At 52.8% G+C, this 24,888-nt stretch overlaps 1 protein-coding gene across 1 annotated transcript in view; it reads right to left on the reverse strand.

Moving 5' to 3' along the window:
- Nucleotides 1-24,193, reverse strand: part of BRINP2 (BMP/retinoic acid inducible neural specific 2) — a 43,737-nt gene extending 19,544 nt beyond the window's left edge. Inside the window, exons 1-2 of the mRNA XM_044439225.1 lie at nt 23,925-24,193; nt 370-560 (exon numbers count right to left, since the gene is read on the reverse strand). Of these exons, the coding sequence (XP_044295160.1) occupies nt 370-560; nt 23,925-24,193 (460 nt within the window). The remainder of the gene's footprint in view (nt 1-369; nt 561-23,924) is intronic.
- Between the last annotated feature and the right edge of the window lie 695 nt (nt 24,194-24,888).

The following is a 24,888-nucleotide window of genomic DNA, read 5'->3' on the forward strand; positions in this document are numbered from 1 at the left end:
ATGCGGCCTGGAGCTGCTTCCCCATCCATGCACATCCAGTCCAAAACACCGCGAGGGCTTCCGACGAGGGGATGCCGCCACCCAGGACAGGTTGCGCGCACACCCTTGTGCACAGCGACTGGGGAGCAACCCGCTCAGCCCCAGGCCTCTTCCTCCTCGGGAGAAACACCCAGGAGCACCGGCTTTCATGTGCTAGTGTTCACAAGTCAGCGTCAACGTCGCCCAACGGCCTGCTCTCCTGCAGCTGCCACGCCAAGCGACGCTACGCCCCTTCCAAAAGTGCCCGGGCATGACTCATCTGCTGCAGCATCGTAAGCCTAGGTTTTGCGGGCATCACAGAGAAAGCTCACAGCAGCAAGCTGAACACACCTCCCAGAGTGGCTGAGAGCAGGAAGTGGGTCCCGTATTTTTTAATCAGGTTCTCCGTGATCTGCTGGAGGCTGGGCCGGCGTCCCAGAAGGCGAATGTTGCGGATGAATTCTGGAGCCAGAGGCAAAGGCAAGCCGAAGAAGTCTCTGCGTTCCAGTGCCAGGTTGTTCACCTTCCAGCGAGCAAATTCTCTGGAGGGAAAGCCAAGAGATACAACCAGTAAGGTAAGAATATCTAGAAGTCCCCAGGACCGTTTCTAAAGAAATTCAAAGAGAAACAAGTGTCTAACCCCTCAGAGCAAGCCTTTGAAAAAGTGCCGGCAGATTTTGCTAAATATTTTGGGCACATCTACGTTCTTTTTACACGCACAAGTCTTCCTTTGTGTTGTGCCATTTAGAATCGCCGCGGAAAGAGAAATGCTCTGTTGACGCCACCTGTCTGTCATGCACAGAGAACATCCTGACGGAGTGACAGCTCAATTTGCATGGTTTGGGATGATGGAAGGACTGAGCTGAGCCGAAGACCCTAAAATCAGAACGGGCCATACTGTGTTAGATGGACCAATTCATGGACCTGGCATGAAGCAGTTTCGTGGCAAGAAGCGGGTGGCCGTTGCAGGTTTAGACTAGCGAGGCGGGAGGAGTCTTGCTTGGGGGTTTGTAGGGCTTTGGGTGGGTTCCCCAAATTCTGCCCTGAATCTGCCTCACGTTGAGTGTCTGCACAGACAGGTGGCAGGAAAGGAGTCCAGTTGCACAGAGATAACGAGCGAGGCCCATGGGCGCACAGGCGGCTTGCCACCCACTTGCCCGCTGGGCAAGCAGAGTTCTGCTTCGGCACACTGGGCTCGCAGGCTTGGCAAACTCGTGCGAGAATTCAGCGCAAAGAAGGGGGCCGCCAGTGCTCCTGAGCGTTCGCAGGCTTGCTCTTGGCCTGGCCGCTTCCGAGGCCAGGGCTTGGCACGGGAAAGGAGTCTGGCGAGCACATGGGAGGCAATGTCTGGGCAGCCTCGCCACGGCCGGGCTAGGCAGACAAAAGGCTTGGGGCTCCCTCCCAGCTGGGCTCTCCAAGGCAGGCTGGCATTTCTGGCAGACTTCAAAGGCCAGTGGGGTCCAGGTATCAGGAGCAGGTGGGGGGGGGGTGCATTTTCCTTCCCCCAAAGATGCACGAACTCCTGGAAGAGTCACAGCAGACGGCTGCACCTCTGCTTAATTCTAAGCCAGGTCGCCAGAAGCAAGCATGGTGCCACCGGGCTGAGTCCATTCCCTGGTGGTCCTGGTGCATCCCCCTGCAGACCCCCCCCCCCAGAACAGCTTCAGGGCAGGTGCCCCCGCTCTTTGGAGAGACACAGGGGGGCGCAGGGGGAGGGCAAAGGTGACCTCGGCAGCCCTTCCGCCAGGGCAAGTGGAGCTGTGCCGGGGTCACGCTGCGGCTGCCACAGGTGTCTGCTCCAAGAGCGATGGAACAGCGACGCACGCGTAGCTTCCCCTCTGTAGGCGCTGGCCACGATATGCAGGGTTGTCTTCGCAATTTAAAAAGCTGAAGGAACTGCAAATCTGGCAGAAGGCATTGCTCTTGTGTGAAACACCAGCTCCTCTTTCCCTGTACGAAGGTTTCAACTTGTGCAGGTGGTGCCCGGAACCGAACAATGCCGAAATAATGCACGAAGTGACTTCTTTCAAGTAAACAGCTAGCGCCTAATGCCAAGCAAGAAGGCATCACATTAGACAGAAGTGCTGGTTGCGATGTGTCAAAGTTTTACCTGGGGAGGGGGCTTCCCATGAACAGGAACTGAAATGGGCCCCCAGCTGACTTCCCATTAGGGCTGGGTGAGGACCAGTAAAGGTTGGACGCCGAATGATTGCTGCTTCATGTGTTTAATATTCAAAAACAAAAACAGGTTGCTTACCTGTAACTGATGTTCTTTGAGTGGCCATCTGTGCAGTCACACATATGGGTGCTGTGCCTGCGCAGTGCCTTCGGCCGGAAGATTGATAGCTAACGGTTTTTGGTGGGAAGCTCCGCTCCCCCTCCCCAGTATAGGTTATATAGAGTGAAGCGTCCGCCATTTTGTTCAGTCTTTGAAGACCGAACGTTCGCCCCCATGTGGAAAGAAAGGATCTCTACTATAGATAATATAGGCACCATGAAAGAAAAACGTTTCGGTACCTATGAAAATATTTCCACTCACCGACACCGAGCGGGGCCGGCAGGTGGGTTGTGTGGCTGCACAGATGGCCACTCGAAGAACATCAGTTACAGGAAAGCAACCTGCTTTTCTTCGTCATGGCCTCTGTGCATCACACATATGGGTAGATTAGCAAGCTTACCCTTATCGGAGGAGAGAAGGTGTCTTTAGCGAAGGATAGACAAGAGAACAGCTCTACCGAAGGAGCAGTCTTGTCTGGCCTGAACATCCATCCGATAATGCGTAGCGAATGTACACGGCAGAGCCCAAGGGGCAGCTCTACAGACATCATCAACTGGAACTCCCAACGCAAAGGCAGAAGACGTGGCAAAAGCTCTAGGAGAATGACCCCTTGGCATTGTAGGCAAGTCAATCCTAGCCAGCTGATAGGAGAGGATAATTGTATGGACTATGCACTTGGAGAGTCTTGGAGGGGTAACCGGAAGGCCCTGATTTTGCTCAGAGTATTTGAGGAAAGGCTGTTGGAATGTCGAATAGACTCAGTCCTTGATCTGTAAAAGGCCAGGCAGCGCCGTACGTCAAGTGTGTGCAAGGATCTCTCTAGTGGATTCGTGGGAGATGGAAAGAAGGCCGGTAAGACAATGTCTTGTCCCATGTGAAAAGAAGTGACCACCTTAGGAAGAAAGGATGGATCCATGCGTAAGACAACTTTCTCCCTGCGGAAATTCAAATATGGAGGATCTACCCGCAAAGCACAGAGTTCACTAGCTCTTCGAGCCGACGTTACTGCAACAAGGAATGCCATTTTCCAAGAGACAAGACGCAAATTGATTGTCGCCAAGGGTTTGAAAGGAGCCCTTGTAAGCGCTTGTAAGACCACAGAAAGACTCCACGTAGGCATCACTGGTCAAACTGTCAGGTTAAGGTTATAAAGTCCTTTAAGGAATCTCTTTATAAGTGGTTGAGAAAAAATGGGTGCGCTTTGAATTGTGCCACGGTAATAGGAAATTGCTGCCATATACACTTTTATAGAAGACAGCTTCAGTCCGGAATGGTGAAGTTCTAATAGGAACTGAAGGATTTGATGTATGGATGCGGAGAGTGGGGGAAACGAACGAGACTCGGCAAAAGTAGAAAAATTTTGCCATTTAGCTGCGTATGACTTCTGTGTTGATGGTTTTAAGATGTGCTGAATGTCCGGAGGAAAAGTTGTCGAATCCAAGGAAACATTCACTGAATCCGACGACGTGGGGAGGACGAATGGATTTGAAACGTGGAGCAACATGTTGGATCCAGGAGCAGGAACCAAATCAAGTGTAAATACTGTTGGTACCAAGCTAGTTGTTATCGGATTCGCCAGACTGTCAATTTCAGCGACGTTAAATCTGGATGGCAAATTGTGCCTCCTCGCTGGGTTATGAGATATGGAATGAGTGGAAAATGAAGATATTCTGCTTGAGAGATGTGAAGAAGTGTCGAGAACCAGGCCTGGCATGGCCACCAAGGGGTTATGAGCAGTCCCGTGGCCCTGTCAAGGATTATCTTCGATATCACTCTCATAATGAGGGGAATAGGAAGAAAAGCGTAAAAATTCAGATCATTCCAAGGGATCATGAAGGCGTCCCCTAATGACCCCTGTCCGATTCCGGCTCTCAAGCAAAAAGTCTCACATACCCTGTTCTGTCGGGTGGCGAATAAGTCTATGTCTGGGAAACCCCATCGATGGAAGAGGTGAGCGCGTGTCTGGGGGTCTAGTTCCCATTCGTGGGATGTGGACATGTGTCTGCTCAGAAGATCGGCTACCACATTGTCCGTGCCGGCAAGATGTGCTGCCACCAGAGTAATGTCTCTCGGGATGCACCATTCCCAGATTTGTATCGCTAGTCTGGCCAGAGTCGGTGACTTTGTCCCACCTTGCTTGTTCTGATAAAAGACTGCAGCAACGTTGTCTGAAGTTATCTGAAGGACTCGCTGGCGAAGAACATCTTCGAACGAACGTAGAGCCTTGAATACAGCCAGGAGTTCCAAGAAGTTGATATGATTCTTGGATTCTCGGTGATTCCAAACGCCTTGAGTGCATAGATCTGAACACACTGCTCCCCATCCCAGTAGGGATGCATCGGTACCGAGAGTCACTGAAGGGCATCGTGGTCGGAATGGAGCCCCCACGGTTAGGTTGGCCAGAACCAACCACCAGGGCAGAGAGTGGAGAACAGAGGATGGAATCTGAATCAACTTTGTCGGAAGATCCCTCTGTGGCCGAAACATTTTGTTGAATAAAAGCTGCAGAGGACGAAGGCAAAGTCTGGTGTGTGGGGGCCACGACAACTGATGCAGCCATGTGCCCCAAGAGTCTCTGGATGGACCGGGCAGGAACCGTCATGTCTCGTCGCATTCGATGGATGTGCCGGGCAAGAGTCTGTTGTCTCTCCCGAAGAAGGAAGGCCTTTGTCACCGTAGAATCTAGTCGGGCTCCGATGAAAGTAATCGTCTGTATCGGGAGAAGAGAAGATTTCTCAGTATTAATACATAGTCCAAGATCCTCTAGCAGGGCACAGGTCGTACGTATCGAGGCAAGAAGTCCCTGTCTGGTTTGGGAGACTAGCAACCAGTCATCAAGGTAAGGGTAAATTTGCACACCCCACAGCCGTAAAAAGGCACAGACAGGAGCCATACACTTGGTAAATACTCTCGGAACAGTAGCCAGTCCGAAGGGCAACACTGTGAACTCAAATAGTTGGGATGCGACAGCAAAACGAAGGAAACACCTATGACAGGGGTGAATGGAAATGTGGAAATAAGCGTCCTTCAAGTCCAATGAGGCAAACCAATCCTCTTTCCTCAGCAACGGTAGGATATTTTGAAGGGTGGTCATCCTGAATTTTTTCATTGTACTAAACCAATTAATATTTTGCAAGTGCAAGATTGGACAAAGACCACCATCCTGCTTTGGGACCGTAAAATATCTCAAATAGAATCCGTGAAGTCCGTCCGTCTGAGTTAATTGACAAATCGCTCCTTTACGAAGAAGTTGTTGAACTACATCGAGCAATACCGGCCAGCATGAGGTGAACCGGATCGGGCTCGATGGAGGAACGATGTCGAATTCTATCCGATATCCGTGCTGAATGATGGACAATACCCACCGATCAGATGTGATGGACTCCCAAATGGGGAGTCGGCTTCTCAACCAGTCCCCAGATGAGAGGGGGGTGGGTAGAGTAAGAAGGAGAGGAATGGTTCGCCCGTCCCATCAACGTTGCCTCCTATCACCGTCGAAGCGACGACAGCCTTTTTGGTATCGTTGCGGGGTCTGTTGACAGCCGTGTTGTTGTTGCTGTTGCTGTTGTTGAGGCTGCTGTCTGGCTTGGTACGTCTGCCTGTAGGAGGGTCGGGTCCAAGACCACTTACGTCTGGTCTGAGGTTGGAGCTCCATCCGCCGGGCCATCATACGGGACTCGTGGATTTTCTTGAGCTTGTGGTCGGTTCTTGAATGGAAGATCCCGGACCCGTCAAAGGGCATTTCCTCTATTCGCCTCGTCTCCTCCGGAAAATTGCAGTTGCGCAGCCACACATGCCTCCGGAGGGAGACGGCACCAACCAAGGCCCTTGAGTCCGTGTCCACGTGGTGTCAAGCAGTGGACAGCTGCTGGACCGCGACTTGCATTGCCTCCTTTATAAAAACTTTTGCTAGACTGCCCTGGTTATCTGGAAGGGCCGAGACGACATTGTTGAGGTGCTGCATAATGAAGTACTGGTACCTAGCCAGTGTCGCTTCATAGTTGGATATTCTAAGCCTGAGACCAGAGGCAGTGTATACTCGTCGGGTCAGGGAATCGATCTTTCTTCCCTCTCTGTCTCGGGGCGTGGTATGACCTCTTGCCTCTCTGCCCTGGGAGGACTCCACCATGACCGAGTTCAGTTTAGGATGGCGGAGGAGGAAGGGAATGTCCTCCTTCCGAACTCGGTACATGCATTTGTACTTCCGTGAAGTTGGCTGAGGATGTGCGGGCAGGTCCCACGGCTGGGTCATAGCCTGCCACAAGGTGCTGATGAGCGGCAGTACGAAGGACGTCGACTGCTCCCCGCGGACGACGTCATAAAATTTGTCTGTACTGGGGCCAGGCCGTTGAATAGCGTCGATTTCAAGGGACTGGGCGAGACGCGACATCAACTCCACAAAAGAGATGTGGGATTCGTCAGGCGACCCGGGTCCCTGGGAAGTTACTGCGATGTCCGGGGAGATGGAGTCGACCTCGGAGTCGTCAGAGTCCATGCCATAGTATGGAGGAGCCGAGGAGGAAGATTCTGCCGGTGATAAGGACCGGCTGCTCTCCCTGGTCGGTATTGGCGAGGCACGTCTCGGTACCGAAGGAGTCGGGCGGTCGCGAGGTGCTGGTGGAGAGGAACGTCCCCTTGAGGCCGGATTGTGCCCGACAGAACAGGAGTCACCCCACCCATGGTAGTACGGATGGCGAGGATGGTACCATCCCTCTGATTCCCTCTCAAAGGAATGACTTTGGCGGCTCCTGGGAGGAGACATCTCCACGTCCGCTTCCAGTGCAGCTGAGGGCACGGGCGTGGGAGACCTAGCCCTCGGCGGGGAATCCCGAATCTCCCCATCGGAGATCGATTCCCTCGGTGGAACTGGAAGAGGCTCCGACTTAAGCTCAGCCGTGTGTCAAGGGAACCCCGGAGGGGTAACCCTCATAGCCGCCTGAAGCGCCGGGCCTGGTGGTGTCGGTACCGCGACAGCCGTCGGGACCGAAGGGGCTGACAAACCCGAGTCTCAGTGCTCAGGGCGCTCAGGGTTCTTGGGCTTCCAAGGTGACTTCCCGGTCTTATCCTTTTTAGCCTTCTTGTGGTCAGTCGGCTTATCAGAACCAGTGTGCTTCCGTTTTTCATGCTTCTTCTTGGGTGAGGAAGCAGGCCGATCGCCCATTTCTATGTTTCTATATATGCACATATCATTTTATATACTTGCACAAATATATAAAACTAGGACAAACACACAGTATTATATAGTGATATAAATTTAGTAGGGTAGCATGAATGAATAGGTGTTTTTGTCCTGCTGTTGGAAAGCACCCGTCACTGGGACTAATGCCTGGAATGCCCCCAACTGAGGAAGGCAGACCGTCAAGCAGTCAAGCAAAGGTCACCTGGGGTCACTTCCGGGCTGAGCAGTTAGATGCAGGGACACGTCACAGGCCCCTTGCTGCGAATCTGTCGGGCAGCGACCGGATGGAACAGCACCAACAGCAAATGATGGGCCAGCCGCCTGCAAGGACCACAAAACCAGAGGCCAAGCTCTGGCGTGTGCAAAGGAAAGCTCAAAGTCTCTGTGCCGGAGCAACCGTTGTTCTGCTCTGAGAATTACACTTGGTTTTGTCTTTGTGTTTAAACACACACGTGCCAGTCTTCTTCAGTGGCTTGCCTCAGTTCTGCTGCAACCCATAAATAATTCTAATTGAGAACCTGGCATGCTCCCTCATATTTACATAATTGGGGGCAGGGGCACTAATCTCCATTGCTTCTGCCAGTACCCACAGGAAGGGGATGGAGCACTGTGGGGCGGGGGGGGGCGCCCCACATTGACTCAGAAGCATGCATCTCCTTTCATTCACAGCATCACAAGCCCAGCTCCATGGGGCTTTCCGAGCACAAGCCGGGCCCACTTCTGTGCTCTGTGCTCGAAGGTCTGGACTGGCCAGATCCGTTTCTTTAAAAACCGCAGCAGGGGTGAATTTCTCATCCGTCCTTCTGGGGACACCGGGACTTTTGCACTGACCCGGAGGCCGAACTCCTTCTTTGCGTTCAGAAAGCCCTCAGGCAGCGGGACGAGAAATGGCCCTGGGAGCTGGGAGAGGGTTATGCATTAGCCATGTCCTTACAGCCTTGATGTGCAGTGTTGCCACCACACGTGGCCTTCGGAGCAGCTTCCCGTCAATAAAATTGCGCAATGCAAAACACATTAGCAAATAAACGACATGAAACTACAAAGCATCCACAGTGAGACAATCGGCCTATCAAAATCCAAACACGACCATTAAACATTAAAAATGCACTGGAAAATAATGCCACTCGGGCTGGCTGGGTTCACATGTCATGACAAGCACCCGTTTGCTTCCCGTGGTGGGGGTTTTTTGGCCTGGATCTACATACAGATGATGAAGTGGTTTCTATGCTAGTGTGGTTTTCGCCCTCCTTGTGGCCACATATCCCATCAGCCACCGCACCTGAACTTCAGTCGAACACTGGCTGGTACAAACAGGTCCTGCTGCTCTTTCCAGGGGACTTGGTGCTAACTGCAGGACTACGGAAACCACAATGCTGGGTTCAGACGCTCAGAGAAACCATGGTGAAATGTGGTAACTATAGAACAGACCATTGTTTCTTACTGTGGTCTCTGAAGTCCAAATTTACCATGCTGAAATACCACAACAGGGTTCAGATGACACCACACACCATCCTGAGCAACACACCACATGGTTTGTTATGTTGTGCTGACATCCCCGATGGAGGGCAGTAGGGCCAAACCAGTCCAGCAGTCCAAATGTACAAGGGAATTTCAGATGAAATATTCTTCAGCAGTTAATTTAGTTAATGAGATAACAGCTACGACACTTACACGAGCCTCTCCATCTCATGCTCACAACAACCCTGTGATGTAGGTTAGCTTAGGAGTCCATGACTATCCCAAAGCCCCCCAGTGGCTTCATGGCTGAACGGGGACTTAAACTTGCATGCCCTGAGCCCGAGTCCAACTGTCCAACCACTAGGCCCGTAGTTTCTCAGCATGCACACAACCTGCTTATGATATGCAAAGAAAGCCAGCAGGATTTGCACGCCTTTTCGTGCTTGTGTAACAGAGAGAGGTTTGGCACCTTGCCACACGGGAAAGAAAGAAGGGGTGCACCTGCCAAAATGCCCCTCCTTGGAAAGTAGAACCCCCCCCATCTTCCTTCCACCTGCACACCTTTCCTGCACACCTGTGCACAGACGTGGATGGAGCGATGTATCTGCATCTTCCAAAATATTAGTACATGGTAATAACTCCTTTTGTTCCCCGGTGATGGAACTACTTTTCTATTTGGCACTTTCTCAGTATTGCTCTTTTTGCATGTAAAATGCAGGGTTAGTTCGGATGCTGAGTACCCGGCCCTTGCGAGATTGTTATGAAAACTGGGTTAGAACGCAAGGTGGAAGAAACACATCCTGCATAGGCCACCCTGAGCTGCTCAGAACGATGGAATAAAAAGGAGACTGACAAGACTAGAACCCGTTCTTGGCCACCTATCAGGGCGTCTGTCGCAGAAAGCGCTGCCAAAGATGCATGCGCATTAGTTGTACACAGGCCTTCCCCAATTTGGTGCCGTCCAGATACATTGTCTGGGAAAAGGAGACCTGTGGTTCAGCACACCTGGAGTTCCCCAGGCTGCAGCAGGCCATTCTACAGGCACCGGCTTAGCGTTCGCAGCCCGCGAGGCAAATGGGGCGAGAGGCAGCCAGCCAGGCTGACCTCCACTTCAGAGCGGCTCTCCCAGGCTTCGCATGGCACTGGCTGGCTGGCTGGCTGGCTGGCACGGGCACGATTTCGACAGCCCGCTGTGTTCCCGGAACAATGGCCCTGTAAACAATGATTGGCCAATTTCATTCTAATCTTGACAATTTCACCGTAATTAAAACCAGGCTGTGGCTTGCAAACACTTTAATTAAGTCTGATTGGGGAAGATGGAGGAGAAGCAGGGGAGTCAGGGATGGCTGGCAGAGCCCACAATAGTGCCAGGTTCCAAGATATCCACCCGCACGCCTGCTGAGCTCGGCGAAATGTGACATGAGGCTGGAAGATGGGAGTTTGGCTCAACGGCCAGTTGCAAGATTGCGCCCCTAAGACAGTGCTTCCGATTGCTCAGGCCGTATTCAGTCCGTATTATAAAGAAAGGCGTGCATCAGCCTTTTAATCTGAACCATATCCACTTTTAGAACATTAAGTATAAAGCATCTTCCATGCAGCCCAGCCATTTCCGCTTGGGTCACTGTTCCAGGTGTGTCTCCTAACTTAAAGAAGGCAAGCTCTGAGCAGAGACTCACACAGAAGCTCAGCAGAGAAACCCTTCCTCTGAAGTCGGCTATTCTTGTGCACCAGCAGCAACGGAAGGTGCTGCTCACACACCGTGAAGAATGACCCACTTGCAGCAAGCATGAATTGGAGGGGGGCAGTATATTATACAGCCAGAGCAGTGTATCATACAGAGATGCAGTGGGCAACCTCTTTGGTGCCTGGGTCCATTTCATGTATTATCTGTTGCAGAGTCTGAATCTCTGCCCTTGTTCTGGCACAGTAAATCCTCTTTCTGTACTCCAGAATGTGCACAAATGTTCTCACAGTTGCAGTGACAAAAATTCGTGCTGCCCAATCCAGACTTGGAAGTAGATCTCTCTAATTTAGATGGGGCTGAGGGCAAAACTCTGTAGTATTAGAGACTTTGATTAGGTTGCTGGAGAGCATGTCCACTGAACTTTTCTCCCCCTCTGCAGAACAGGTACTTACCCCGAATGCTCTCTCCTGAAATCCTTCTGTTAAATGCCTTCCAGTCCCTGACAAGCAATCATGGAGGAAATTGAACTACAGGTTTTTGGGGGCGGGGGGGGGGGGCAATACAGAGCCTTATACAGGCCAGCCCTGCATTTCTACTCTGCAGTTCCAAACAAGTGTATGCAGCATCGCGTAAAGCAGGAGACGGTCTCCAAACAGCTGATGGTATAAAAGTGCAAGGAAAAGAAATATGGACTTGAAGGAAATATGGATCCGATTTATGCTTGGAGAAGCCACAGAGAACTGCCTTTCTTTTTGTCAACACTTTATCAAGGCAAGAAAAACATTCCAGTAAGCCTAAAATATAAAAGAACACTATCTTGTCATAATTGCATCTAATAGGATTCTGGCCTCTCATACTGCAATTAAACTGTAATTTGCTTCATAACTTGAGGTCAACGCTTCACATCTTAGGAGTGTTCCCCTCTGCATAGAACTGAATGCACAGAACAGAAGGAAGCAGAGAGAGAAAAACCAAAGCAGCAGCCATTCCCCCGGTGAGAAAGTTGCTTCCCCACTCACTCATTTATGACTCATGGGAGGAAAAAAAGACCCCGAAAAAATCACAAGCTGCAAAAAAGAAAGCTTACCCTGGTATGAAGACTGATCGAAGGGGTACTTACCCTCATATCTTAATTCTCAAGCCAAGATTTCTACTTTTGCCCTTAAATTTGCAAGGAAACTGGGAGGCAGGCAGGCTGCCAAGCAAAGTGAGAAAACATGAGGTCTACAAGTGGAAGATGTTTCACCTAGACTCATTGGATGAGGTTGGGGGAGGCATAACGAAGCCTTCTCCAGAGACATGCCAGGTTATATTTGGTTGTTTCTGGGCCCTTCCACACAAATTTCGGTACCTGCCCTTGGATTTCTCACTGGGATGGAAGCAGGAAAGGGCTGAAAACAGCCCAAGAAGCTGTGGTAATCCAGAGTTCCGGCTCAGGAGACATTCAGAGAGACCGTGGGGTGGAGTGGTTGAGAGCCTGGCCCTGGGACACGGGTGATCTGGGTTCCAGTCCCCACTGGGTGACTCGGGGCCAGTCACAGGCTCTCAGCCCAGCCTACCTCACAGGGCTGTTGTCGCGAGGATGAGACTGAGAGCTGGAGGAGAATGACCTAAGCCGCTTTGAGGTTGTTGCAAGAAAAAAGGGCGCTATAAAGCTAATAAATAAATAAATACATAAATTCGGTAGACATAAGGAGGGAGTCAGGTTTCCCAGGTTCGCCTTTCCCAGTCTCTGGGTAGCCCTGGAGCAGATTCCAAAGTGAGCTGGCCTGATCTGCTCTTCCCACAGAAATGTGCCGCCTGGAGCAGTCATTCCTCCAATACTGCCGTTCTCTGAACTCTGGCTCATTTCTCTGCTCAAAGAATGTACCAAAATGCACATAACAACGAGGCTAAAACTGCATTCAGCACAGCACATTTCGAGAGGAAATATGTTTAGAATGTTTATTTTGCATAAAAATCTGTCGGAACACATGTATTTAAATATACAGTGTCATACTTAAAAGAATTGCCGATGAATGTGGAACTGAGTGGCACAGACTTCTGAATCAACAGAGGCAAAAATGGCCAGGCCTGGAATAGACGGAGCCATCTGCTCCCCTGCACTCAGCCTGGCCTAGGAAATACCTGGCTGCCTGCCTGCTGTCCTCCCTACGAGTGCCCTCCCCCCGCACGCCTGGGCAAGCCCTGTTGCTGTTGTTGTTAGTCAATGGGTCGTGTCCGACCCATCGCAACCCCATGGACAACACTCCTCCAGGCCTTCCTGTCCTCCATCATCTCCTGGAGTCCACCTAAGCTCACGCCCATCACCCCAGTGACCCCGTCCAGCCACCTCATCCTCTGCGTCCCCTCCTCCTTTTGCCATCTATTGTTCCCAGCATTAGCCTCTTCTCCAGGGAGTCCTTCCTTCTCATAAGGTAGCCAAAGTCTTTGAGTTTCATCTTCAGCATCTGGCCTTCTAAAGAGCAGTCAGGGTTGATCTCCTCAAGCACTGACCGGTTTGATCGAGAGATCCAAGGGACTCACAGGAGTCTCCTCCAGCACCACAGTTCAAAGGCCTCAATCCTTTGGCGCTCAGCCTTCCTTATGGTCCAGCTTTCACAGCCATACATTGCAACTGGGAAAACCATAGCCTTGACTATACGCACTTTTGTTGGCAGGGTGATGTCTCTGCTTTTTAGTATGCTGTCTAGATTTGCCATAGCTTTCCTCCCCAGGAGCAAGCGTCTTTTAATTTCTTGGCTGCAGTCCCCGTCTGCGGTGATCTTGGAGCCCAGCAAAATAAAATCTGTCACTACCTCCATTTCTTTGTCTAAAGGGCCCAGCTGCTGACGCACTTATGCCTGGCCCCCTCGCTCTCCCAGGGCATCTCCCTTGTAGTCTCCAGATTCTTCTGCTTGGCTGGCCTACAGAACCAGCCTTTACAAACCTCTGACAGTTCCTTGGGTGTATCTGTTTCTCGGCTTTAAAACGCAAGGCCCTACCTTGCTGCTGGAAAGAATTGGGGCATCTTGCAAACCCTAGAACAGGCCTGGGGCACCGCATGGCAGAGCTGAATCCTGCCTTTCCCTGGGGGCTCTCCGGGGCTTCCCAGCGCAGCACACCAGCTTCCCCTGGTCCCACGGCCTTCCCCCGAATAGGTCTCCTGGCTTTTGCACAGCTTTTTTCCCATCCCATATGTTTGAAATGCCTCTAGAAATCATCAGCGACTGGCCACAAGGGCATTAACTGTGGTACGCTGGTGTCCGGTGTACTTTTGCCCCTCCACGCTGGCCTCTGGCTCTGCCCACACTAAACCCCCAACCGCGATCTGCCCTAATTTTAACACGTTTGCTCTCAGCGGCTGGACACCCTCCCTAGCGAGAATGCAGCACCTCCGGCTAAATGAGGACACTTGGTTGGCGAAGAGAGGAAGGGAGCAACAATGCCACCGAATGGAAGACATATTGGCGCGCTGTCGCGTTTCCAAAGCACTCAGTTAAAATGCTGCAGGAAGGATTTGTGTGTGCTTTTTAAGAAATGAAACCGCTCTGGGTTACTTTCGCGCTGCTGCCCTCGGAGAAAGCCCCAAAGGCTGGCTGTCGTCTGCCCAGAAGCACCATGGAACAGAAAGATGGAGGCTGCTCTGGTCACCAGAAGCACCTCGAGAGCTGGGATCCCACGGTGGAAAGGAAGAGGCGCGCTGGAAGTCCAGCTCCCTCCAGGCGCAGGACTTGAGAGAACAACAGGCCCGGTTCTGACCTGGGCAGTGTTTTCAGACATGCTCCCTTTCGGTCCCTTGCTCCCGCTTCTGTGTCTTTTCCAAAGACACCTCCCGGCTGTTGGCGCTTCGTAAGCAGGGGGAGGGAGAAACACACACATTTCTTTCAGGACTAATGCGTTGGGCTTTGATGGTGCTCATTAACGGGAGAAATTGACAACGCTGATTAGAGCGAGGGGGCTTGCAAGCCAGTACTGTGAGAAACTGCCTGGCTTGGGAGTCTGCGGCAGCCCGTCCATCAAGGCCCGCGGTGCCGCCTTCCGTCTACCTTCCTGCTGGCTGGGACACAGTAAAGGATGCCAGGATGCATCAGCCTGTGAAAATGAGGGACGAGAAGAAGCCAGAGAAGCTGGAAGGAGTTTTTAGCCAAATGCATAAATGCCCATTGGGAAAGCAGCCAAGGACCAGAACAATGTCAAGGACAAGCGCACTAACAGCGCCTCATTAGCCAAGGTGAGGCGGCCACCTGAAGGGTGCGCACGGGCCTGGAGGGCCAGATGCGATTGGCTGGGGCCCCTGTCAGTCTGCCAGAATTCCTCCACACCAGCTGCTCTGGCCAGACGGGCAGGCAGCTGGTTCATGCAGGGCCAGCCGGGCCGGGGCGAGCACTGAAAGGGCCTCTGCTCTCCGGGACCGAGGCTCGAGCCGGCACCGCTCCTTCCAGGACAGCATTGTTCTGCCCCACAGTTCAGCCCCCTGGCAGGCGAAGGGCCGCGCTGACGGCCCCCTCCCTCTCGCGTCCGCCACCGCAGCTCCCACATCTTCCACGCAAGATCCGGAGCCTGCCTCAGCGACGCATGACGGAAATCTGCCTGCCTCGGGCGAAGGAGCATCTCGCCACGGCGCTTCCATATGGCTTCCAATCTGTCACGCGGAGTGGTGGGCACCCGCCTCCCAGCGTGAGCGTGAGCAAGAGCAAGGAAAGGAAATGCTATTATCCAGCCTGAGGCCGAGGGACGGAGCAGGACGAGCGGCACCCGCGGCTAACGTGCCCCGTGGGGCAGCGCTCCCACCAGCATCCTCCCCCGCCTGGGCCACGCTCGGTTCTTTCCTGCCCGGTTCTTGCTCTGCATCAGAGACATAAAGCATGGCACACGCCAGATGGCTTGGCGCAGGACGCAGCCAATGGGGCCTGTGGGCAGGGACCAGGGGAGCTGCAATCCCTCCTCTGCCCTCAGGCTTCTTCAGGTTTTTTCTCCATGGGCATCCCCCTTCCCGCTGTTGTCGCTCAGAGAAACCTCAAGTTTTCCCCAGGCGTGCTCACACTTGCTCCTTATTTCCCAGTGGACTCACTTTGGCTGGAATCCTGGCGGACTGGGCTGCGGCCTTTGCGACCGGGAAAGTGGAAAGCACAAACTGACGTGCCGGGATCGCAAGACGCACTTCATCCTGCCCCAGGCAGACCACCACGCAGCCAACGAGAGCGCAGGGCCAAGAGCAGTGAGGGAGCGGAGCCAGCTCATGGAAACGCGGCACCAGTATCGCTTAACTAGCCGGCCACAGTGGCTTCCTGGCCACCCCACTCGGGCTTCCCCATTCGCTGTGAGTTAGGCAATCCTCGCAGTGGCTGGGGGAAATCGATTTCCGTGCTGCAATATACTGCGTCCATATGATGGAAAGAAATCTTGGGGACTTGGAGGAGACCCTGCACTAGAGTCCCTCCTGCCTGTGGGGGAGCGCAGCCCACGGAAGCAAAACTCACTGATCACGGCGAATGAGCACAGCGTGGCGGAAAGCGTGAGCGTGTGCCGTGCACAGATGCAACGCAGGGGCGGGGGCACTGGAAAGGGGCTGGTTGGAGGGGAGTTCTCTCTTCACCCATGAAGAGCCACGGAGCGGAGACTCGTCAATGTCGGGGCGGGGGGCGGGGGCGGCTCCTTCTGCACAAAAAAATCACACGAAGGAGAGGCGAGGAGGCCGGGGAGGGGCTCTGGGGCTGTGGGCCCTGCATGGCCCACCACTCACAAGCAGGCAGAGGGCTGGCCAGCTGCACCTTGGATGCCTCCACTGTGGGAGGCATCAGCCCCTGCATCCATCGTTGTGGGTTCTCAAGGTCACTGGCTGCCCTGCCATTCTGCTCTAACAGCCAGGACATTTCTCCTGAGATCTACCTGGAATCGGGCTTCCTGTAAAGTGAGTCTGTTATTCCTTGTCCTGCATTCTGGGAGATCCCGGCCCTCTTCGGCCTTACAGCTTTCAAGTACTTGAAGAGCGCCACCGTATCACCCCTCAGGCTTCTCTTCCCAAGGCAAAACATGTCCAGTTCTTTCTATCCCTCCTCACAAGGCTTTGTTCCCAGTCCCTGGATCATCCTTGTCACCTTCCTCTGAACCCCTTCCAGCTTGCCTGCGTCTTTCTTCCACTGTGGTGCCCAGAAGTGGATGCAGGACTCCAGGTGAGGCGTAGGCAGTGCTGAGTGGAGAGGAACCCCATCAGTGCTTCACAAGATTTGCAAGGGAGACTTCTGTTCATGCAGCCAAAGCAGCATCAGCCCTTTTCGCAGCCACATCACACTGTCGACTCGTATTCGGCTCGTGAGCTACAACAATTCCAAGATTCTTACCACTTGTGGTTTTATTCAGCCACGGATCTCCCATCCTGTAATGATGCATTTGGTTTCTTATTTCTAGGTGGAGAACTTGGCATTTTTCCCTATGAAATTTCAGTCTGTTGTTTTCAGCCCATCGCTCAATTGGCTTAGAATCAGATGAGTAAGTATGAAACCATCAGGTTTCCTTTGATTAATAGTGCTGGTGAAGAGCTGTTTGGTGCAGTGGCTAAAAGACGGCACGATGACTCGGGAGGGCTCGCAGTCGCATCTTGCTGTTCTTGATTTCACCGGGTGACGGACTTCAGCCCACCACGCTCCCTCCGTATCAGCTTTCCGATCTGCAGCATGGGCGCACCAATGCTGCTCTTCCAAACTGGAGGTTTCAGCAAGAGAATAATCGGGATGTGCAGGAAATCCATTTGGGAGTTGGAATCTGGGCACCTGCGGGATTCCCTGGGCTCCGGTCCATGTTGCAAGAACCTGCTGTGCAAGAGGACATCCGCATCCAGTGCTTCCATCGCTGGTGCAAGCTGGTCACCAGGAATGGCACCAGGTGCCCCTGCTGGCAGCACCCGTTGCTTCCTGCAGCTACTTTTTGGGCCACTGCACCCAACGGGGAGGGTTGCCGGGTGTGCAAAGAGGTCTCCACAAGCATTTGCGGACTTCCTCTTGGCTCAGCTCACTTTGCAGGACTGGCTGAGCAGGAGAAGACGTCCGTGGAAAGTGCTTTGCACACTCCAATGTATCGTATAAATGCTGAGTGATGCTCTTCTGAAGTAGAAGCAGGTAACATTTTGGTTTGCATTACCGCTGCGGTTATGGCTTTCACTGAGCTCATTTATATAGACCCAGGAAGACAATCCTGTAACCGAGGCTCACATTTTCCCCCAAGGAAAAGGCTCACTTATTTGAAACGGCAGTGCAGAGATCCTGCTTCTGCGAGCCAAATAGGGCCGTTATTATCATGGGGAACCCACACAGGACGGAGGTGATGATAAGCCAGATATTGCTCATGGGTGCACCCGACTCCCAAGCAGTGAGACACTTCAGGGGTCCAGAGCTTACTGGGGCACAGTCCATAAAATGGAGGCTACTGAGATTCGTGGTCCTCCTCCCACTGAAGCACACCACCAAAATGTTACCGGCTCTTAACATCCTTTCATGAGGTCTGAAGAGAGGCCGTCTCAGGGCTCCCACACTGGGCTCCTATGCACAAGGATCTTGGAGCATTCCAGAGCCAGAAGCCAGCCCAAATTTCTCTGCAGCCGGAGACACTGGGCTGTAAAGCCGGCCTGAAAGGTCACTGAGACCAACCCCAAGCAGCGTGACCAGCCCTAAGCAACACGGGAAGCATCACATATCAAGAAGCCAATACAGCCTGAAAGTCTTGTGTGTAACAAAACTTTGCATCCATATCAATAATTTAGAAACCTGGCATTTCCTTTTAATGTTTGTTTCGACTCCTCCTCTAAGCTTGCATTCCTTCACTCTGTTAAATGGTTTACTCTCACGAACCTTGAAATATTAGCAAGCCGAAGGGCTCATGAACAATAGTGGGTTTTTTTCTTCTTGTTTATTTATATTGCCATAATTGGCCATGTAAATATTGTTACTGTCAGTTCCTTAAAGAGATGGAATTCAAGGGACTGGCGCAGGGGGAGTCAAGACATAAGCCGCACCAGCTTCCTGTTGCTGTTGTTTTAACCAGAGGCATCAAGTGAAAAAAAATAAATGGGGTGAGTAGAGTTGAAACATTCTTTTATGAAATATTTTCTTTTTCAGCATGCGTAAAATGCTTTGTAAAACTGTGCTTTAAACGAAGATTGCGACAGCCAATTCTCACCGCTGCAATTCTCGTAAATTCAAAAGTCATCATGTTAGTGATACTACTCCGTCTGACTGAATTGCTAGCAAGCGATGTCCTCGCAGCCCAGTGATATGTATATCTACCCCAGAGGAAGTCTGCATAGGACTGCAGCCTCCAAAACTGCTGCCTGAATAGTACTTTGAAGTATTTCAGAATATACAATATACTTCATTTGATGTTTCATCCAGGACTGCAATATACCACGCCAGAGTAAAACAAGATTGTGTTTGGCAAGAAATGCCTGTATTTCAATTTGTTCTTAAAGTGACTTTTCTGCCCCAAAAGGGGCTCTCAGCTCTGCAGAAGTTAAACATCTCAAGGTGGAACTGTGTGGCTTACAACTGAATTCACATCATGCACCTAATCACCTAACAGTAACCCAAGAAAACTAGGAAAAGGTTTTTCTCTTGGTGGACTAGGAGACACAGTTACAGGACCTAATAACGTCAAAAGTTTCCTCCTCTGCCCAGCTGCCAATTGAATAAATGCTTTCAATGCCAGTATCTACCCAAAAGAATCCATGGACGCAACTCCTACATCAGAAACCAGTGGGAGACCATGTCAGCCTCCCCAGTCAATCCCCAGTTGACTTGAAACGACCATTCTTGAAGGAAGGAGCATCGAATGAGAATCCAGTGCAAAACCACAATGCCAGGTTAAGACAACCTGGAGAAACCACGATAAAGCATGGGAACCAGAGAACAGACTGTTGTTCCTTACCATGGTTTCTACAACCCAAATGCACCACGCTGAAATGCCACAACAGGGTTTGGCCAACACAACAGACCATCCCGCACAAGAAACTACCATGGGTTGTCCTGTCATGCAAACCTGCCCAATGTGCAGCTATCCCATAATAGGTTAGGGGACAGTGGTATCTTCTGGCCAAGTAGGCAGTATTCAGATGGCTATGGGATTTTTCAGAGATCCCACTATGAGGTGGGAAGACGCTCTGGTTCTGTAGCTGCTCTCCAAGCTCAGCTGTCCTCAACCCTGCTCGGAAAAATTGGGGAAGAAGCTGAGCTTGAGGGTTGGGAAGAGAAGGAGATGGCAAGATGTGCCCTGACAGCTTCTTCACCTCTGCACTCTCACTGCCATATGTAGGATGCCTGCAGTCCTCCACGTTAGGTGGGATATGGGAACCCAGTTGTGACTGTACCATCGGTCTTTCCATTGCTGCCACACTCTGTTGCTTTTTAATTTGGAAGGGATTTCTCATTTGGAAGAGCCACCTAAACCGGAAGAGCTCCAGTGCTCCCGATGTGCAAGGAAGCCCTTTCCCCCTGCATTCTCCTTTCCTGCCCTGTCTCCTTTCCGCCATCCTTGCCCTCAATGAGACAGCAGCTCCATCTGCCACGCAGACAATTGCCTGCTTCCGTCGGAGCTACGAGGGCCCGAGGATGCCTGGAGCAATATGTGAACTGACTTAAAATATTTGCACATTTAATATCTCTCCCCCGTAAATCTTTATTCTATTAGCAGCCCCGGCTTCCTGATAGAAAGCGTTTGCACAAGGACTGAAAAATTAACTGTTGAGCACAAAGGCGCCACTAGACTTGGGCACGTGAAGAGAATCCCCACTGACTCCTCAAAAACACAAGCCGGAAAGTGCATCACCGCATACTCATTTCAGGGGAGACTCCTCGCAAGCATGCGTGTGTAGTTTACAGACAAAACAACCACACAACAGCAAGTCCAGATTCTAGCCCGCCTCACCCCAACCTCCCTGGCGGCTTGTAAATTGAAAATGACACTAAATCAACTAAAAAACAGAACTTGTACTAAAAACTTTAGCTCCTTTGGAGCTTAAACCATGAAGGTTCAATCCTCATGAGGCAGAATCAGGAGACTGACAGAACCACAGAGCTGCACTCTGGAAAAGGTTTGGCATCACTGTCTGTCCACATTCCTCCAATATTAGCTTCCGGGTCACGTCTCACATGCCGGGGGTCCTGGAGGAGTCTTGCTGTTATAGCACACGACCTTGTGCTTTCTTGCCGCACGAAATGCCAGAGGCCTCGCCTCACATGCACCGTGCTGGTGTGTGCAGCCCATGACGGAAGACGAGTGCAATCCAGAACGCATCTTCCAGGAAGGCCACGCACCTTGCTGAGGAGGTGGAGTGGCAAGCAGCAGGAAAGGACTATTGCCTTCAGGTCCGGCTGATTAACTTCCCTATTTGTACGCTACTGGCGACGTCAAGCTGGGCTCCAGAATTGTTGCAGCGCAGCTCTTCTTGGCCCTTTCATGTTTCAGACCCCCAGTACTATTCCACGGAGGCTGTTTACACAGAAAGGTGCGTGCTTCTCTCTCTCTCTCTACAAGTGATGGAAAGCGCTGAGGTTCCAGGAGGTCTAACTGAGAGACCAGCTCTGCTGCAAGGCCTCCAGTCCTTAGCAACAGTCATTCCACCTCTTTCATCGCCTCCCCCCATAGTGGTCATTATGGGTACCCTGAACGGCTGGTCCCTGCTTTTCTCCTCCTCTTTCCCTATCCCTTTAACCCTTCATATCGTGCTTTTTAGAGCAGTAAATGTCTTGCTTCTTTATTGATCTGCAAGCCATGCTGGAAGCCTTGACATCTGGAGAGCTTTGGATACATAAATACAACTACCATCACACGTTCTCTGGTCTGGGGAATAGCTCTTATGTGCCCCATATCACAAGTCACGGAATTTTAATCAATTAAAATGGGTTTTAGGCCACCATTACAGGTAGAATTAGAACAGAGTTCCTTCAAAACATGTAAGGGAAGGGTGATGCACCGCTTCCCTGTCTCAGTTGTCGCCCTTGGTGCACAGAGGTTCTGTATTATTATTAGCAAGGTTTATTGATTTGCTGTGACATAGAATTGATACGTAAAATGGTGCTTGCTCAGCAGAAAAAAGCCATCTGTGACGCTCCCTTTGTAGCAGGCAAGGGAAAAAGGGCCCCCCCCCCCCCCCCCCAACAAGCCCTGGGTCATTTGGACAGCCAAGCGTCATTAACCGAATGGCAATTCTTACTACTGGCCATAAAGCCTACTGTGAACTTTATCAAAGCGGCTGGGGTCTCTGGCCCACTTCTGCCACTCCAGCCCCAAGCGGCTGGCTTTTGACAGATGAGCTCACCTGGCCTTTGCAAGCTAGAGAAGGGATCGCCAGAAGTGTCAGGGCGCCAGGGGGAGCTGCAGTGAGTTTGGAAGACTTTGTGAGGCTCAGGGTTACCCTGATCGGTGACCGTGACCTGGCCAGTCATTCCTCCCTTGGACCTGCACGAAGACGTGGCACCGCCCCGTTCCGGGTCTCGGAAGAGCCGCAGAAGAGCCATGCGTGCCCTGGCCAAAGGCCTCGCTGCGTCTTGATCTATTTAAAACTTTTTTCAACCGTCCCTTACTGTAGTCTTGGGACGGATTAACGATAAGACAAAGTAGAATAAAACACAGCATCCTAGTCAAATTCTTAACTGATCAACAGCAAACCCCAGTCAAACCTTAAAACACTGGAGAAATAAAAAGGTTTAGCCCAGCGCTGAAAAGCATCAAGGGATGGCGCCGGGTGAACCTCTCTGGGGAGTGTATCCCATAACCGGGGTGCCGCCACTAAGAAGGCCCTTCTCCGGGTAGCCACCCTCCTGATCTGCTCCAAGGAGGGCTCCGGGAGAAGGACCTCTGCCTCAGATCTTAAGAGGTGGGCAGGCACATATGGAAGGAGACGCTCCTTCGGGTAACCAGGCCCTAAGCCTCTAGTCCTGCATTCTAAAAACCAAAAAACCTATTACACTGATCAGTGCAAAGAAAAAGAAGAGAGCAGCAAGGCGGAGGCGGGGGGCCAGATCCCTCTTGCAGAAGTTCCAGGAAGTCAAAGAGAACTTTGGGCCTAGCTCAGTTATGCTGAGAGACTAACGGGGGAACACTGGGTCTGACCGGGAGGAGGTAAAGAGAAGGTGGAAAGAACGCACAGAAGGACTGCACAGCAGAGAGGAAAAGAAGTCAGACTTCTTCAGGGAGGAAGCCCACGAAGAAGCGTCTGCAGCGTTCGAAAGCGAGCTGCTCTGGAGCGCTTGCCAAGAACAGCGGCGTGTAAGAGCGGGCCCCGCAGATCTCAGTGGCGAGCCACGTGCGAGAAGGCCCCACATCCCCCGCCTGTCCACACGCAACCTGGCGCTTTGCACCCAAGTATTATGCTAGCGGTGCACTGTGTGACTCGCCCGAAAGCGGCTCACCCCGAAAGCAGCCATCCCAAAGAAGGTGGGTGTGGAAGTGACGCCGGAGCAGCGGCGACTCCTGAAGTCCCTTCCTGGAGAGCGGGACGCAGGGCTCCAGGGCTCCCGAGGGATGGACAGGCGGGATGTCCCGCAGAATGTGATGCCAGGCAGCTCCAGCACAGCCCGCCCAAGTTAGCAAGCCCGCGAGTAAGCAAGCAAACACCCACAACCCGTTAAAAAAATAGCGACAAGAACCAGACCACGGATCCTGCCTCATAACGCAGCTTCGCTCGGTTATTTTGACAAGAGCCACTGCAATATTTATGCACTAGATCGCATGAAGTCGGCCTGGCCGGTCTGAATGTGGCTCAGGGCACCAATCCGCTCAGAAATTCTCCTGCCCAAGGGCCATCAAAGGGAAGGAAGAGACCGGTGCAAAGACAGAAGTGGTTCCCCAGCCTTTCAGGGGGGGCAGGGGGCTGCACCAAAGAAGCTTCCAGCAAGTGGGGTGCATGGACGCTCCCTGCCCTATCTCCCGCTGGTGCCCTTGATGGGGCTGAAGACCTGCGTCCTCACCCCACCTCACCCCAAGGCTCCCTGACCCCTATGAGAAAAAAGGGATTATGCCACAGTAACGCCAGCTTCATACCACTCTCTCTTCTGGCCTCTCCTAAAGAGCCCCAGGAATTGTGGCCTGGGGCAAGGACCCCTCAGCAGTGGCGCGCTACTTGTATCCCGCCCGATGTTCTGGCCTACAGTTCCCATCATCCCTCACCACTGGTACGCCGGCTAGGGCAGAAGAGAGCTGTGGGCCACGAACGGCCCAATCCTGCGCTCACTGGCTCCAGTCCACAGGGCGGGGGTGCCCACGGATGGGGCCCTCACGGGCGTTCGGCTTTCTCCCCAGCTGCCCACGGCTCGCTCCAGCCCGGCCCCTTGGCTTACCTGTAGATCCTGTACCTGGTGGTGAAGCCCTGGCGGTGGCGCTCCATGAAGTCGGCATACTGGGGGGCTCGGTGGAAGGGTCCGCGGTCAGTGAGCAGCCAGTCCAGAGGCACTTGGCTGGAGGAGGCCGAGGGCGCATGCTGGTCGTGTGGGGCGGGGGCGGCGGCGGCGGCCGGTCCCCAGCACCCCAGAGCCAGGGCCAACACCGACGACACCCATGGGACCATCCGCCAGAGCCCGTCACGCCGAGCGTCGCGCTGCCACCTCATGCTTCTCCGGCTCAGCTGGCTTCTTCATTCTCCCCCTCCTCCTTCCCTCTCGGCGCTTCGTCAGGATTCCCGGCCCTGGGGAGGCACAAGAGAAGGCGGTGAACCGCGCGTGATCCAAGCCAGCCGCCGTGTGTGGCCCGCAGCTGCCTGCTCCAGCCCAGTGGCCTCCTGCCATTTTGAGTGAGATTTCCCAGAATTCCATCCCCTTGACCACATTCGGGCTGGCAAGAGCTGAAGTCCCAGATGTCGGGAGGGCCCCGGGGAGGGAAAATGGACTGCGATGGACGGACGGATGGATGGATGGCTGCAGTGAAGAAGCCCCGCTGAACGCCGGATCCAAGCAAGGATCGCCCAAGGGGGACTGGAGGCGAAAAGGCCGGTCGCCATTGCCTGGGGTAACAAAGACGCAAATGGAGTAACTGACCGTTCACAGACTTTCAGTGGCACACGAAGAGCGCCTGACCAGTTCTGCTAAATGATCAGAGTGGCGCTGAGCTCGGCTCCCCCCAGAAGAGGCATCCTGCTGCCTGCTCGGAGATGCCTCTGCAGGCCCTGCACCAGCGGGTGACTCGGGGGCAATGGCTCCCGAGGGGAGTGGCCATCCCTCGGCCTCCTCCTCGCCCTCTTGCCTCTTGGTCCCGAGCCGTCTGGGGCGAAGAGCTGCGGGAGAGGAAGGAGCGGCTGTCTACCATGCG

The sequence above is a fragment of the Varanus komodoensis genome, unplaced genomic scaffold (assembly GCF_004798865.1).
Source record: "Varanus komodoensis strain SLA01 unplaced genomic scaffold, ASM479886v1 scaffold34_1, whole genome shotgun sequence".
Lineage (NCBI taxonomy): Eukaryota > Metazoa > Chordata > Lepidosauria > Squamata > Varanidae > Varanus > Varanus komodoensis.